This window comes from Denticeps clupeoides, chromosome 13 (assembly GCF_900700375.1).
Source record: "Denticeps clupeoides chromosome 13, fDenClu1.1, whole genome shotgun sequence".
Taxonomy (NCBI): domain Eukaryota; kingdom Metazoa; phylum Chordata; class Actinopteri; order Clupeiformes; family Denticipitidae; genus Denticeps; species Denticeps clupeoides.
This window is the reverse complement of record NC_041719.1, coordinates 20,699,476-20,715,769: the sequence shown is the minus strand read 5'-3', so window position 1 is coordinate 20,715,769 and position 16,294 is coordinate 20,699,476. Positions and strand designations below refer to the sequence as shown.

Sequence of the window (16,294 nt, the reverse complement as noted above, 5' to 3'; positions counted from 1 at the left end):
AGACATTTTTAAAAATATTCTTAAAATATAAAAAATATTTAAACGTAGTTGACTGTTTTTTCTCCCCCTGTACTATCGAAAATAGTATCGAGTACCATCCTTAGTATTAGTATCGAGCAAACACACACAATTTAGACCTACCGGTTTGCCAACTGGACCAATCATGCCCTCTGGGCCGAAAGGTCCTGTAAAGCCCTGAGGAAATGAGATGGCATGATATTATCACCCAGTAAGGACAGGACATGTTGTGGAGGATGGGTTCTTTCAATATGATAAAATGTCTTACCTGAACACCCATTTGACCTTTAGGACCAGGTGTACCAGGAAACCCGAAATCTCCCTCTGGTCCCTGTAACACACACATAAATAATTCATAATGTTCAGAAATTATAAAAGATTATTCGAACAGTCAACAATAGATACCAACAACCACAGAAGCAACACTAACCTTTGGCCCAGGAAAGCCCAGTAGTCCAAGCATACCTGTGTCTCCAGGGTCTCCCTGCAGGAAACAGACAATTAATACTTGTCCATTTGTCCATCATTCCACTGTGACAATAGTCATGTAGAGTGGCTGGTTTTCTGTTTTTCAGTCACTCACATACCTCGAACATACCTGTGGCCAAAGGAGCTTAACTTCCTCAACCTTGCAATATATTTTGATTTAATGGGCCTCATTTATCAATGCATGCAAATATTTTGGGTTATATTTAGTAAAAATTATTGTATGATAAGGAGTACCTGTACCAATCTTGATAAATCCATTGGCTCAAAAGAAGCATAATCTACATGGCCTCTGCCAAAAAACTTTGTGACATGAAGGAACGGAAGCTGGCAAAGAAGAGGAATTTCTTTGGAAATCCACATCATTACAAACAAGGTACAGAAGACTTGTTCTAGTTTTACTATTGCACTGAAAGCTCAAAACTAATGAAGTTAATTTATTCAGGTGGAGAGGAATAAAATTGTGTTGTGTGGAAAAAGGGGTGATAATTTGTGCAATGTTGTATCTCCTCTCCTGTCCCATAACAAACATCACCTGAAATCCTGCCTGCTTAACATAATTAAAACAAACTATGATTAAATTTATTCTCTGTTACAGCTTGATTTCCCCTGCTGCAGCGTTGACAGGAAGTGTGTATGCAATCTGAGAGGAGCCACTGAAATTTGCTAAATCACAAAATCATACACCCTTTTTCTGCCATACGGACATTTGATAAATGAGGCCCAATGAAACATGTACCTTTGCCAATGGAAAGAAAATGAACTCAAAACACTGATATTCCACAAAACCATGATACTGAAATGACCTATTGTGAATCACTTATTTCATACAATACACGCATAGTTCTGAGCAGGAACTGAAAAAGAATTAAGTCAACTCACAGGTTCTCCTTTAACCCCTGTATAGCCCCTCCTTCCTTGGTCCCCAGTTGCTCCCTCCATGCCTTTTATTCCAGTAGGCCCCCTTTCTCCTGGAAGACCTCTCTCACCCTATGGAAAAAATTATGGCAAAATGAACTTTTAACATAATTATACTTTTGTAATACAGTTACAGTTTTGCTGTTTTATTTTATAGGTAATTTTACTTTTAGTCAAGTACATTTTTAGACAAGTATTTTACTTCGTTAGATTAGAAACCCCCTCGTTTCTAATCTAAAAAATTAATTCAGAAGAAAAAAAGCCTGAACTGAAAAGAAATTGCGCAGGTTCATGCACGGCATATTCTTCACGTTATTCTGCAACTTGTGACCAAATCTTTCGAAAATGTAGCTGTCTCAAACAATAATGCTCCACTCATCACTTCAAGCTCAGAGTAAGTCATCTTCTGTTTTAATGTTATAACTAATTAACTAATCTAACTGCTGTTAGAGAATGTTGCCCAGATAATTACCATCAATGCCGAGTGTCTGAAGCCTAAATTTTTACAGCTTGCATGACTAGTATTTGAAACATTTGAAATTGAAAGTAACTAATTAACTTTTACTCCAAGTAAATTTTCAATTAAGTCATTTTTACTTTTACTCAAGTAGATTGTTAGATACTTTTACTTGAGTAGAATTTAAGCAAAGTAAAGATACTTTTACTTAATTACATTTCCTCTGTACTTTTTCCACCTCTGTTGAAAACACACAAAATGATGATGTGTTAATTATCTGTGCAGAATTATCAGCGTCATTGTCTTGGGTACACATGAATGTAAGATGATTGTGGAAAAGAAATTCAATTCTGTTTTTTTTTCTTACCCTGTGTCCTGCTAGACCTGATTCCCCAACCACACCACGAAGACCCAGCTCACCCCGAGGCCCAGGAGTTCCAGACTGACCATTAGGACCAAGGATTCCACGTTCACCCTACAGAAAATAGGTAGAAATCAGCTACTGATTAGCTGAGCAAAACGCAATAACAATTGAGGAACATACTTCATCAATTCCATTTTTACAGCATTTATCAGATGCCCTTGTACAGGGGATGTTGTGATATTTGTGGGTAATATTGTCATCTTTGTGGATCATATTTGTGGGTCTCTGAGTTTCTGCAGGCCTGCACAAAGTCAGAGTTTTCACACAGAAAACTTTTCATGAATTCGCACACACACAGACCTGTAGGTATGGGGGAAAATACAGGAAAGGTTAAAAGTCAGCCACAACGTTGGAAGTGTCTGAGTCAGTTGATGTGGATGAAGATTGAATTATAGGAGTTTTCTGAGAGTCACAGTTGACTGAGCTGTACCTGTCACCCAGGCTCTCACAGCTAAAGGATCAATTTATGATCATAGTCACTGAGTCCACACCTAAATTTATAAGAAGCACAAATAAGAAAACATTTATATACTGAGCACTATGAACTATACATGCTTTGAACACTGATACGCAATTTATACATAGTATTATAGTATTGATAATTCATGTATACCAAAGCACACACGGACTGTCCGGCAATACCAGTCACTTACTAATTAAGCTTAGAACACCCAGCTGTCTTAAAGCACTTAGGGCCGGACACAAGATCAAGTCCGGCCATGTCATGTTCTAAGTGTTAAGTCTATTTTAATTGGCTGAGCACAAGCGTTTTTGTTGACACATGACCACTGTATAAAAAGGATGCCCCGATCTGGATCTGGGCGGATCCCTTGACTGGCTGGCTGTTTGTTTTATCTGCACATTGCAATAAAAATTCTGCCACTATAATTTCTTGTTGAGTATGATTCTTGACTGAATTTTCAGCAAATCCTTTCTAACAAGGACAGTTCCCTGGAGCAAATCAGGGTTATGTGACTTGTTCAGGGACACAATGTGGGGGTTGAACCTGTGACTTTGTGGTCTTCTGGTTCATACCCACTAAGCTACTACCACCCATCAATAACTGTCAATGGATGAGGTTTCATACAGCTGAATAGGAGTTTACAGTATTGGTTTATTTCAGCAATTATGTATTATCACAGTGGAAACCTGTGAAAGCAGCCATGAAAGATCCATGAAACATAGCATGCTTCGGGGACAGGACAGCCCCTCCCACATGGAATGGACACATGAGCGGACCCTGGATGTGCAACTGCAAGTGATTGAAGACATTCCCCCGAGTCCCTGACTTTATGTGCATTGGTGGGAGATAGCAAGTCCTGGCAGGTTGACGTGGTGATCCAGAGGCAGGGAAAGGATGATCTGGACTTTGAGGAATACAGAAAGATAAAAGGAGGCTCATGGGTCTGGCAAACACACTTGTCAACACTTTTGGCATCTCTGGGCATGTTACAAAAGTTTTACAAAAGTAATAGCCTTGATTTCAACATGCATTTCCTGTAGCATTGTTTCGATGAGCTTCTGCAATATCACAACATTTATTTCTGCCCACAGTTGCATTCATTTATCACCAAGATCTTGTAGAGATCTTGCAGTCATGTCCTTAGTCCATCTGCCCTGTCTACCCTCACCTGTTGTCACACTCAGCCCAATTTCTCTGCTCCAATTATCTCCATCATTTGCACCCGTCTGCCCCAATCAGGCCCTACAATAACCTGCACCACCACAAAATATTTAACTTGGTTTAACTTCTTTAACTTCTTTAACTTCTTGTGTGTGCAAATCTGAAGCCTCTGAATCTTGAGAGTTTGTGGGATCAAGAGGCAGGGCGAGGATGATCCAGACTTTGAGGAATACAGAACGATAAAAGGGGCCTCAACCCAGTGTTAGTTTATAAATGTAATAAATATTTTTGCATGCTACACATGCGAAGAATCATCCTTTAAATGTACCCAGCAAGCTTCCCAGTTTTATTTTGCAGCACATTTGTACATGCTCTAATTTGTTTTGGTATAGAGTGGTAATCAAAAGCTAGGTTAGTGTGGATGACAGATTAAGAGCTCATGAGATGTGTCGAACAGTGTGTGTGAATGTGTGAAGCTTGCGATGGGCTGACGCTCCACCCTGGTTGTCCCCGCGCTACGCCTTGAGTCACAGGAGTCGGACTAAGCGGTTATGAGAAGTGAGTGAGAGGGAGTGAGATATGTGTCTGTGGATCTCGGTAGGACACACGTACTGTGCGACCTGCTGTGCCTGGAAGGCCTGTAAGCCCCTGAAGTCCTGGAATACCATCAGGTCCTGGGTATCCCATCATGCCCCTTGGCCCAGGCAACCCTATAGGCCCCTAGGAAATCAGAGAGGTAGTTCTGTGTCGATTCAGTTATGCATTTGTGAAATCAATTGTTTTCTCTATACTGGATCTACCTGAAGAAGAAAAAAGGGAAATAAGCAACAAATAACTACAATTTAATGACTAAGAGACTGCAATTTCACACTGATCACCCCCAACAACATTCAGATCCTATCAAACAACAGATCTGAACAAATAAAACCCATTAACTCTACTGAGCACAAGTTGCTCACCTCCATACCAGGATTTCCAGTCAAACCATGAGCACCCTTATTTCCTTCTGCTCCCTAGGAATATACACAAGTGCACACAACACACACATTTAGACAATAAAAACATGAGTTTCTATATCCTCTGTGTTGTTCTAAATTGCCACTGCCTGTGCAGAGCATTAATTTTGATTACTTGATTAATAATAAAAACACCAACTTTTAACCTACACTTAGCCTGTGTTTTAGTTTCAAGCCGAACATCACAAAAAAGCACCTTGGTGCACCCTTAACCGATCCTGTTCATCAGCAAAAGTCCTGCGTGCACTGCTTAAAAGAGGATTTGAGGATGGCAGAGGTATCTTGGTAGCCACTGTATAGTGTTTAACCCACAAAGCACTGGTAAGATATATGACTTAATCATATGAAGGCACTCCTGTTCAATAAAAACTCACCTGACTCCCTTTCTCTCCTCTGAGTCCTGGCTGTCCAGGGATTCCTGGTGTACCCTAGATGCAAATGCATTTATAATAGTTTTACAGCTTTTATCAGACACCCTTATCCAGAGCGACTTACAATCATTAGTTACAGGGACAGTCCCCCCCAGAGCAGCTTAGGGTTGAGTGTCTTGCTCAGGGACACAAAGGTAGTAAGTGGGATTTGAACCTGGGTCTTCTGGTTCGTAGGCGAGTGTGTTACCCCTAGGCTACTACCACCCTATTGCCTTGTGCATAATAAAATGATAAATCCTAAATGTGATGATAAAAGCTTACTGGAGGTCCTTGCTGTCCAACTGCACCCCAAGGCCCCGGAATGCCTGAATAACCCTGAAAAACAGAAACATACAACAACATATTGCTTTTGTGGACATTTGAAATGCTTGCCTTCAATAAAGAGACACATGTGCCATTAGCCCATTAGGGTGCACATATACAAACACATATACACACACATGACAGAGATTAGAACATACTTTACAACATAAATTCGGGTCGTATGCTGGCATTTTAAGGTTACCCAATGGACATATTCCCCAAAGATAATTTTACTGGAATCCTGACTGGATTAATCCTACTGACTTTGAAACTGTGTCCAGCACTGCAGAGGAATTTAACCTCATATTTCACCTCACCACGCAAATTAACTTTTAACTGTCTAAATAAATCTCCTAGATAAATCTCTTTTCCAAAAAATGGAAAAGAAAGGTGTACAAAGGGGAAAAAAAAGCTTTATTTAATGTCAGATGTGGTTTTACTTTTCCTGGACATTAACCTGATACCCATCATCTCCAGGCTCTCCACACTCCCCTTGCTCTCCAGGTGGCCCCTGCCAAAGATAGACTACATCAGTGTGCACACTCGCACATTCACACAAAAACACACAAAGCCTCACAGGGCCAATAGTGGCCGCTACTAATGCAAATGTGTTTTAAATTGAAGCGTTGTGATTGGGAAACAAATGAATATGCTGACATCCAAAAAATTGTAAACTATTAAATATGGTGGAATAAGCTCTGGAAACCACAGTTCAGTCATATATCTGCATCTGTGAAGGTTCTGGAACCCATTCAGGACATGGCTGACATGGTTTGACACTGTCTCTGCTTCTGGTCATTAACTGATCCTTGAAATTAATGAAGGGGTTGTGGAAAATCAGATTTGTTTTAGCATGAATGTTAACATTGATGTTCTGTAGTTCACAAATAAATGTTTCATGTCCTGTTTTGTACAAAATTAATGGAATTCTTCAAACGCACAATAATTTTTTTTTTCTCACCCATGATAAAAATTTCTTTTTTTTTTTTAATTCAAACATTTAAAACATTAAACAGTTAATACACATAACTATGATTAACAAATGTATCAGTTCAATAACTGTTGTGCAATATCACACCTCTTTACTTTTCTTGTTAAATCATCATCTTACCTGCACTTTAACACACTGCTTAATTAAATTGCAAATACTCTAGACTGTATCTTCTTTTTGATATGGATCTATTTCTAGACTGTCTGTCTGAATGTTATCTTGCTGTATTTCTATAGTAATAGTAAAGGCATTTATCTAATCCATTATTCACATGATGGCAAGAACAGGTAAGTACTGCTAGTAAGTTAAACAATATTCACAGTTTAATAATGTGAACCGTTATCATGGACCAGACACAGATGAGAAACTCTTTCTTGGATAGAACAAAAAACTGAAGGAAGGTGAGACCTACTGGTTCACCCATGGGCCCATGCACTCCTGGAGTCTTGTTGTCATCTCCTGGGTAACCCTGCAAGGTGCAATTCGCCAAAGCTTTACACTGCAACTTTCATTTACATTTACAGCCTTTATCACATTGCACCCTTATCCAGAGCGACTTACAATCAGTAGTTACAGGGACAGTCCCCTGGAGCAATTTAGGGTTAAGTGTCTTGCTCAATGGTAGTAAGTGGGATTTGAACCTGGGTCTTCTGGTTCATAGGCAAGTGTGTTTCCCACTGGGCTACTACCACCCATTCAACTTTCAAAATAAGTCATAAGACAACTCTGTATGACAAAATTATTTAAGGATAGTTTTGTACAAAATATGGTTCAACAAATAATTTATATTCTATAATTTAAATTACCTTTTCCCCTTTTGGTCCTGGTGAACCAGGGGAACCTGGTTTGCCCATATGACCCTGAAACATGGAGATGACATGAGCCAAATTACAATTATTACTGTGTGTGAGATAGGGACACCAGTGTGCCTGTGTCTATTAAGTGTGTCACCATATGTATGTCTGTATAAAAATTATATGATTAAAGGAAAAAGAGATATAGTTTATGGCTATTCTCATAATATCTCACTAGGAAGAGAAAGCTATTGTGCCTTTTTGCCAAGCTATTTTGCCTTTTTGTGTTAACATTCAGTATGTTCAAACAGGTTGTTGAAAAGACGTGGCCACACCTCATACTATGAGAGCCAGCATCACAGAATGAACTGGAACGCTGAAGGCAGAACAAACCCCCCAGGCACCCAGAACAAGATTTGTATGAACAGGCCATAAACCTTCTGTGATCTGCCAAGGCAAATCTTTTAAAACACACTAGGTCTCATAAGGTCAAACTGTATGACTTCTGATGCTACAACCAATAAAGATATAATGACTGAACAGAGCCACATGTTTCTCATATGGACAGAGGGAATCTGACTTGACTATGACTCTGTGTCTCTCATAGGAGTTTAGGCAGGAGAAACTCACTGTGTACCCCTCCATTCCAGACTCCCCCTGGGGTCCCATGGCTCCAGGTTGACCCTGAAAATGATGCACAAAACAGATACACACTAAGGCTGCTTCATTGCGTCAACCCTGGATTAGATTTTCAAAAGCTCCTTTCAGGAACTTTTTATAGACAGTGAGTTTTTTTGGATCTCAGAAACACCATTACATGACAATCAGCTTGGCAAAAAAAGTCCTGTGTTATGTGCAACAAAAGATGAGTTTTTATGTAATGAATTGTAATGAACTTTGTGAAAAAGAAATTCTGTTCTGTTAAAGCGCATATAAAATTGGGTTGAAGGGAAAAGAAAGAGGGACAGAGAGAGAGATAGAAATGAGGGTACTAACTGGAGGTCCTCGGGTTCCACGGGCACCTTTTGGTCCTCTCTCACCGGCTTGGCCCTGTTCACCATGGTCACCCATCTCACCCAGGTGGCCAGATGGTCCTTTCTCACCCTGGGACACACCAAAACCGTTACACAAAAAAGTTAAATATAAAAACTGATAACAGATGGTATTTTCAGATTAAAAGTAACAACAACAACAACAACATTTATTTCTTATATAGCCCACAATCACATACAGCATGTCTCAATGGGCGTAATGAATCACAAATCATACTGCTCAAAAATATAAAGGGAACATCACAAATGAACTCCAAGTGTATCACACTTTTGTGAAATCAAACTGTCCACTTAGGAAGCTACACTGATTGACAATCAATTTCACATGCTGTTGTGCAAATGGAAGAGACAACAGGTGGAAATTATAGGCAATTAGCAAGACATCCCCAATAAAGGAGTGGTCCTGCAGGTGATGGTCACAGACCACTTCTCAGTTTCTATGCTTTCTGATTGCTGTTTCTGGTCACTTTTGAATGCTGACGGTGCTTGCACTCTAGTAGTAGCATGAGATGAAGTCTACAACCCACACAAGTCCTTTGTGCAAGGAAGAACAGGAGTAGCACTGCTGGAGCCCTGCAAAACGTGCATGTGTCTGCCATAAATGTGCATGTGTCTGCTCAAATGGTCAGAAACAGATTCTATGAGGGTGGTATGAGGGCCAACGCTGGGCAGCACGTTTGGCATTTGCCAGAGAACACCAAGACCACTGGCACCCAGGATGAAACGTTTGACTGTGAGTCAGTAATAATAAAAGGCATTTCTTTGGCACATTCCTCCATTTGCTCACCAAAGGTAGTCTGACTGCCATTAGACCATTAGTTTCTTCTAATGCAAGTCGATGTGAGACTTAATGTGGCTAGAGTGTGTCAACAGTTCCTGCAAGACAAAAGCATTGATGCTATGGCCCGACTGTCCTGGAGTTTGCAGATGCTTTAGTCCAAGTCTGGGTGGGTGTAGCCTAGTGGGTAACACACTCGCCTATGAACCAGAAGACCCGGGTTCGAATCCCACTTACTACCATTGTGTCCCTGAGCAAGACACTTAACCCTAAATTGCTCCAGGGAGACTGTCCCTGTAACTACTGACTGTAAGTCGCTCTGGATAAGGCCGTCTGATAAATGCTGTAAATGTAAATGTAAGTCTGGGAGGAGAACCCTCAGGAGACCATCCGTCATTGCAGGTCATACAGCCACGCGGAGGCTACACACACTACTGAGCCTCATTTTGACTTGTTTTAAGGACATTACATCAATGTTAGACCAGCCTGTAGTATGTATTTCCACTTTCATTTTGAGCATGAATCCAAATCCAGAGCTCAATTTGTTGATAAATTTGATCTATAATTTTGGGTGATTTTGTTATCATAGACATGTAATGAATGTAAATGTAAAGAACAAAGAATTTAATAAGAATATTGGTGCAGTGGTTGCCTAGCAGTTAAGGAAGCAGTCCCATAATCAGAAGGTTGCAGGTTTGAATCCCGCACTACCAAAGTGCCATTGAGCAAAGCACCATTTACATTACATTTACGGCATTTATCAGACCCCCTTATCCAGAGCGACTTACAATCAGTAGTTACAGGGACAGTCCCCCTGGAGCAATTTAGGGTTAAGTGTCCTGCTCAGGGACACAATGGTAGTAAGTGGGATTTCAACTTCTGGTTCATAGGCTAGTGTGGGCGGCTGTCATGGCTGCCCACTGCCCACTAAGGGTGATTGGTTAAAAGCAGAGGATACATTTTGGGGTGTGCACCGTGTGCTGTGCTGCAGTGTTTCACAATGACAATCTCTTATTCATTCAGACATCTACATTTACATTACATTTACATTTACAGCATTTATCAGACACCTTTATCCAGAGCAACTTACAATCAGTAGTTACAGGGACAGCCCCCCCTGGAGCCACTTAGGGTTAAGTGTCTTGCTCACGGACACAATGGTAGTAAGTGGGATTTGAACCTGGGTCTTCTGGTTCATAGGCAAGTGTGTTACCCACTAGGCTACTACCACCAAGATCTAGGATGTCTTATTTTGGTGTTCCCTTTATACCATTCTGCACATAAAAAAACCAATCCCCAGTTAAATTATCAAATGTGGTGTATTTGGAATCGGGTTATGACCTGAAGAATTACCTTTTTTCCAGCACGCCCACGGTTTCCGAGAAGCCCTGTTTTCCCCTCAGGTCCCTATTTGCGAGTAAAGATTCCAACATGCATGTTAGAAATGCACTCAACTGGGGGGAAACAATGAACAGAATGGACCCCAATGGCATGACTCATAACCTATCAGGTGTTGTACTTGGGTACTTGCTGTAATTTGTCTTCTTTTTGATATGGATATATTTCTTTACATACTGGAAAACCCTTTAGTCCTTGTTCTCCAGCTGGTCCTGACAGGCCAAGTTCTCCCATATCTCCTCTCTCACCAGCTTCTCCCATGGGACCCCAGTCACCTTTGTCTCCCTGGAGTTACAAATAGTACTGAAATAATCAAGTGTTCATGGCAGTACAGAAAATAGTTATGACACAACACAACAAATCACAACACTAGGCAGTTATGTAATATATATAGACACACAACCATAAACAAATGAACACATGAGCCATACACATGAACACATCCTCTGCAAGGTGCAACACTGGCATGTCTCAAGAACATTGGGGGGCAGCAAATAGGTCAGAAGTAACTGGATGGTGGAGATCAAAGAGAACATGGTCCAAAACCTCCAGAACAAGGTCAATTGTCCTGCACTCGGCACCTCACTCCAATCAACCATTTAACCTCTGGATAAGGGTGTGTGCTAAATGCCATAAATGTAAATGGGACCACTGAGCATGTGAACAGGGAACCGGAAAACCTGCAAATGTCTGGAGAGTATCGGATGGATTACTTTACCTTAGGTCCATCCTTCCCTTGGTGTCCATCTTCTCCAACTGGACCAGGTGAGCCCTGGCACAAAGAATATTTAAAGATATTTAAATTTTGTGGAATTACACTCCTTTAATTAAAATGTCTAGCACATCTTGTTTATGCAAGATTTTTAAATTATGTCTAGCATTGGTAAATTTGTGCTGAGTATTTTCAAATGGCAATTTAAGACTTTTGTTTTTAGAGAATACTTAGAGTAACTTGTAACTTTCTTATAGTCTGTCTTATGTAAGGAGAACTACAACCAAGTAAATAAAATTATTGTATTCATAGTAGGGGTTCTAGGGAACCAGTACTGATTACTTGATTGATGGCCATATGAAAGCATGTTGTAAGTCACTTTGGATAATAATCTGCCAAATGCCACAAAATATAAATGTAAATGTGTTAACGTACAGTCCTGTATCGGTGACTCACATCTGGATAAGCTGGAAAAGGACTGACTGCATGCATATGAGCAACTTCTTTTCTTGATTTCGTTTTTTCAAAACCACAATACAAGCATGCAAAACAAATTGAAACTACAGAAAAGAACAAACTGAAAAACTGTCTAGCCCCTAAGTCTGATTGTTGCCCAAATTAGATGTCTCCATGACTGCTAAGCACTGAGAATATACAGCTGGATCATTTTAATTTAAATCCACACAATTCAAGGCCCAAAGGATGCAATCTTACTCACACTCGTGCCTTGTTGTCCTTGTTCTCCTTCCTCTCCTACAGGCCCCATGTCACCCTGAGTCACCAAATAAACAGTCAGCAAACTCAATCAGCATAGATACAACAACCCTACAGCTTTGAATGTCAGTGTTTGGACTTACATTTTGTGTTAACTGTATCACATGCTAAAATGTTTAGAATTTTTTTTTCGTAATCGGCTACATATAAACAAGATATCTGATATATTAAACTGCTTTCTTCCCAGATATACTGAGCACTGTTGTATATTCTGCAGTGAACAGATCAACAGATCAGACAATTTGTTTAAAATGACCTTAAGTCCAGATTCTCCTGCAGGACCTGAGTCTCCCTCTGGCCCTGGGGGACCCTTTGAAGATGAGGAAGATGACAGAGCAGTTGAAGTGTTGAAAGAGTTGAGTAGTGTGTGGTATTTCACTCATCTTAAAGGAGAAAGTCAATTTTAACATACACTAATTGTAATCAAAATATATGTTGTAATAATGCCATACCAAAGTTTTATGATGTAATGGACCCAATCTAACACAACTCATAGTAATCATCCATCTGGATTTGGTCAAATATTTTTAAAGCAATATGTTTTGTATGATCAGTGTATGAGCAAAATAAACTTAACGTAATAGTAGACGGAGACAAATGTTAGACTTTTGAGAGTGAATATGAAGGGGAAATAGCACCTCTGGGCCTGCCAGTCCTTCAGGTCCTGCTTCACCTGGTGATCCTCTGGATCCCTAAACAAAGACATATGTGAAGACATATGTGAATGTTTCAAAAGTTAAAGTATATGAGCACCAAATCAGCTACTGCTATGCTGAAACACAGTGGGTCTTAATGTGTGGCAACTGAGCAATGGGTGTGTGTGACTAAGAGAAAAAAAAAAAAAAAAAAAAGTCACTCGAGATCAAACAAGACCATTACTGTTTTACAAGGCTTCATGCAGCAGGTTTACAGGTTCATAACATTTACATTTACAGTATTTATCAGATGCCCTGACCCAGAGCAACTTACAATCAGTAGTTACAGGAACAGTCCCCCTGGAGCAACTCAGGGTTAAGAGACTTGCTAAGGGACACGATAGTAGTAAGTGGTTCATAGGCGAGTGTGTTACACACTACCACCCACATGTCAGAGCTGTAAATTGGCACGCCAAAACTATACCATAGAGGAATGTTCAGGATGCACCTAATTTGTGGTGGAATTCTGTGTAGAACATTACTCACAGGCTCCCCTTTGAATCCCCTCTCTCCTGTACTGCCTGCAACCCCAGGCATCCCCTGTAAGAGATGGAAGAGTTACAAGTATCACAGTACACAAGACCAAAGCTCCTCAATATCCTCAATCCCAAGTCACAAACTCAGAAATCCCAACTTGCTGCTATCCTTACAGATACAGGCTGCTCTCATTATCTCAATACAACAATACACTTTTTTTTTCATTTGACAGTTAATACTCATTTACAATACATGTAAATCAGTATTTTGTTTAGTTAGTAAGTTAAGGCAAAAATATTTACATTTACAACATTTACCAGGCGCCCTTATCCAGAGCGACTTACAATCAGTAGGGACAGGGACAGTCCCCCCCTGGAGACACTCAGGGTTAAGTGTCATGCTCAGGGACACAATGGTAGTAAGTGGGGTTTGAACCTGGGTCTTCTGGTTCGTAGGCAAGTGTGTTACCCACTAGGCTACTACCACCCCACACCCCAAATATTCATATGTAACAGAGGTGCCTAATGATGGGCCATGTAATATTTAATACTGGACCAGTGGGGCAGTGGTGACCTAGTGGGTAAGGAAGCAGACCCGTAATCAGAACCCTGAAACCGCTAAGGTGCTACTGAGGTGCCACTGAGCACAGCACTGTCTCCCACACACTGCACCCCGGGTGCCTTTCATGGCTGCCCACTGCTCACTAAAGGTGATGGGTAAAAAGCAGAGGACACATTTTGTTGTGTGCACCGTGTGCTGTACACTAAAAACACATATGATTGTATTGGGCACAAATGAGGCACAAATGAAGCACAAATTAAGTGCCACCAAGCTGTGGTAACATAGAGAATGTACGTTCTCTGTAGGTATGTATGAGAACAAAGTGTTCTCTTCTTGAGGCCAGCCTCCATTTCATAACATTTAGTTCCCATGGTGATTTCATAGACAAAATATGGATGTGGGTAGAAGCTCCTTTGGTGCCTTCAGGGCTTACATGAGACATAAATCACTACAGTATATATAATTACCACAACAAACTATAAATCAAAACCATGTACATGTACAGTAAATCAAAAAGCCTTATCCAAAGTTAAATAAAGGTCACCTAACACAAGAGCTAGCAAAAAAGGATTTATTTTGATTCAGGTGATGTAACAATGACATGCTTATCTGCTTATGCTTGTCTGTGTTAAAACACATTACATTCAGATACAGGGATCCACATTGTATGAAATTATGACTCATATTGACAATAGAGGGTGATGTGACTACAGCAGTCACACTGCAGATAGAAAATACAGAGAGACACAGTGAGGAGGAAAGACTTTGATAGGAATAAAGGGAATTTGTGTGATTAGTCCTGCTGTAAATCTGCAATTTTCTTGTTTTAGTGAGTTTTGATAGACCAACAAAAATAGGTTGTTTTCTGAGAAAGAAAAAAAAAAACATCGACAAAAAAGGGCTGTGGGATGAGGAATGCCTCAGTGTAGTAAGGGTTCAATATTACAAATTATAATATTTTATTTTATTTGGGCCTGTCAATATGACAGACTATTTACTATTTTGCTGGGAACACAAAGCTAGCGACCCGTAAACCCAGAAAACTATGGAAAAGGCTGAAAAACCACCTGTTTTATTCACTACTGTGACATTAAGCCCTTGCAATTTATAGAAACAGCGAAGAGGTCACAGTATGACATATTGGTCTTTGGTCTTCTTGTCTGTGGTATGGCCTATGGGTCGACTATGGGTCGCCCACAAAAAAGTTTTCACTTATTTCAACAATTTCACAGCAACCCTGCCCAGAAAAAACAGCAACTTTTGTCACAACTTTTCACTTAAGGTGCCATAACTTCAGACATTTTAGCTTGCAACAATCACAAAAGTTTATTGCAAAATCCTTGAGGGACTGGTTAAGACAGGCTAATTACCAAACAGTTAAAATAACATTAATTATCATTTAACAGAAAAATTGCTAATATGTAATGTAACAAGTGCACAAACAAGTCTTATCCTTTTGGACTGAATTGAGTTTAGATTTACAGACATATTTACAGATGCGTCAGAGATTCAACTTTAGGGTTTGGGTATAGATATGCACAGCAGGGATAAAATGAATAACAATATTTACCACAGTGCCTAGTGGTCCTCTCTTCCCTGGGCTGCCAGCCTTGCCCTGCAACAGCACACAGTGAGAAAGAATACGGAATACTATGTTTTTGAATTGTCACTTACAGCAGTGCTCAAAATGAATAATGACCTTATGAATTAATTCTGCAATCTCTGATTAAATGTTTAAATTTGTTTTTAAAGAATGAGCATTGCAGCTTGTATTTAAACTTCTCACAAATTATCTCATGGGAAACTAGGAAATGTCAAATCCAAGACTAGCAGCTCTTTATTTACAATTAATAGCGTCAGGCACTTCTGCTTTTATCATGAATATACCTGTAGCTGAACAGAGAGACTTCAATCTAAAGTTAATTACACACTTTTAAATGTTTTAAACTTTGAATTAATCCTTTGCCCTAAAATGCAAATGTGCTGAATGTATTCCCAGTAGCCATTAAAACCCTACATTAGATAAAATATTTCACACACAGAAATGAACATACTTTTATTTCAGAGACACACATGCACGCAATCTTAACAAGGGCACCATTAGCAATTTTGGACCCCTGAAAGAAAATCATTTTGGGCTTCATACTCACCTTAAACCATACCGCATCTTTTAAGATGAGTCATGTATATTATACTTATATATAACTTAAATGTGGACTCTAATGTTTACACTCATTTTTGGGTCTAGAATAATATTCTTATGAATGAAAATTAAAGTGAAGTGATTGTCATTGTGAAACACAGCACAGCACATGATGCATACAACGAAATGTGTCCTCTGCTTTTAACCCATCACCCTTGGTGGGCAGTGGGCAGCCATGGGGA

At 39.9% G+C, this 16,294-nt stretch overlaps 1 protein-coding gene across 10 annotated transcripts in view; it reads right to left on the bottom strand.

Annotated features, from left to right (window-relative positions):
• col24a1 (collagen type XXIV alpha 1 chain) overlaps window positions 1-16,294 on the bottom strand; it is a 98,412-nt gene that overhangs the window by 6,344 nt on the left and 75,774 nt on the right. For 8 of the 10 annotated variants that reach the window (XR_003751619.1, XR_003751620.1, XR_003751621.1 and 5 more), the window contains 22 exons: window positions 15,480-15,524; window positions 13,358-13,411; window positions 12,815-12,868; window positions 12,433-12,486; window positions 12,121-12,174; window positions 11,409-11,462; window positions 10,868-10,975; window positions 10,646-10,699; window positions 8,459-8,566; window positions 8,093-8,146; window positions 7,475-7,528; window positions 7,081-7,137; window positions 6,135-6,188; window positions 5,636-5,689; window positions 5,318-5,371; window positions 4,887-4,940; window positions 4,540-4,647; window positions 2,247-2,354; window positions 1,387-1,494; window positions 449-502; window positions 287-349; window positions 142-195 (listed from right to left, as the gene is read on the bottom strand). Coding sequence is in view for 7 of the 10 variants with exons in the window: in XM_029000025.1 (XP_028855858.1) it covers window positions 142-195; window positions 287-349; window positions 449-502; window positions 1,387-1,494; window positions 2,247-2,354; window positions 4,540-4,647; window positions 4,887-4,940; window positions 5,318-5,371; window positions 5,636-5,689; window positions 6,135-6,188; window positions 7,081-7,137; window positions 7,475-7,528; window positions 8,093-8,146; window positions 8,459-8,566; window positions 10,646-10,699; window positions 10,868-10,975; window positions 11,409-11,462; window positions 12,121-12,174; window positions 12,433-12,486; window positions 12,815-12,868; window positions 13,358-13,411; window positions 15,480-15,524 (1,461 nt within the window). In the remaining 3 variants the exon portion in view is untranslated. The remainder of the gene's footprint in view (window positions 1-141; window positions 196-286; window positions 350-448; window positions 503-1,386; window positions 1,495-2,246; window positions 2,355-4,539; window positions 4,648-4,886; window positions 4,941-5,317; window positions 5,372-5,635; window positions 5,690-6,134; window positions 6,189-7,080; window positions 7,138-7,474; window positions 7,529-8,092; window positions 8,147-8,458; window positions 8,567-10,645; window positions 10,700-10,867; window positions 10,976-11,408; window positions 11,463-12,120; window positions 12,175-12,432; window positions 12,487-12,814; window positions 12,869-13,357; window positions 13,412-15,479; window positions 15,525-16,294) is intronic. The other 2 variants (XM_029000021.1, XM_029000024.1) reach the window with 2 other exon arrangements.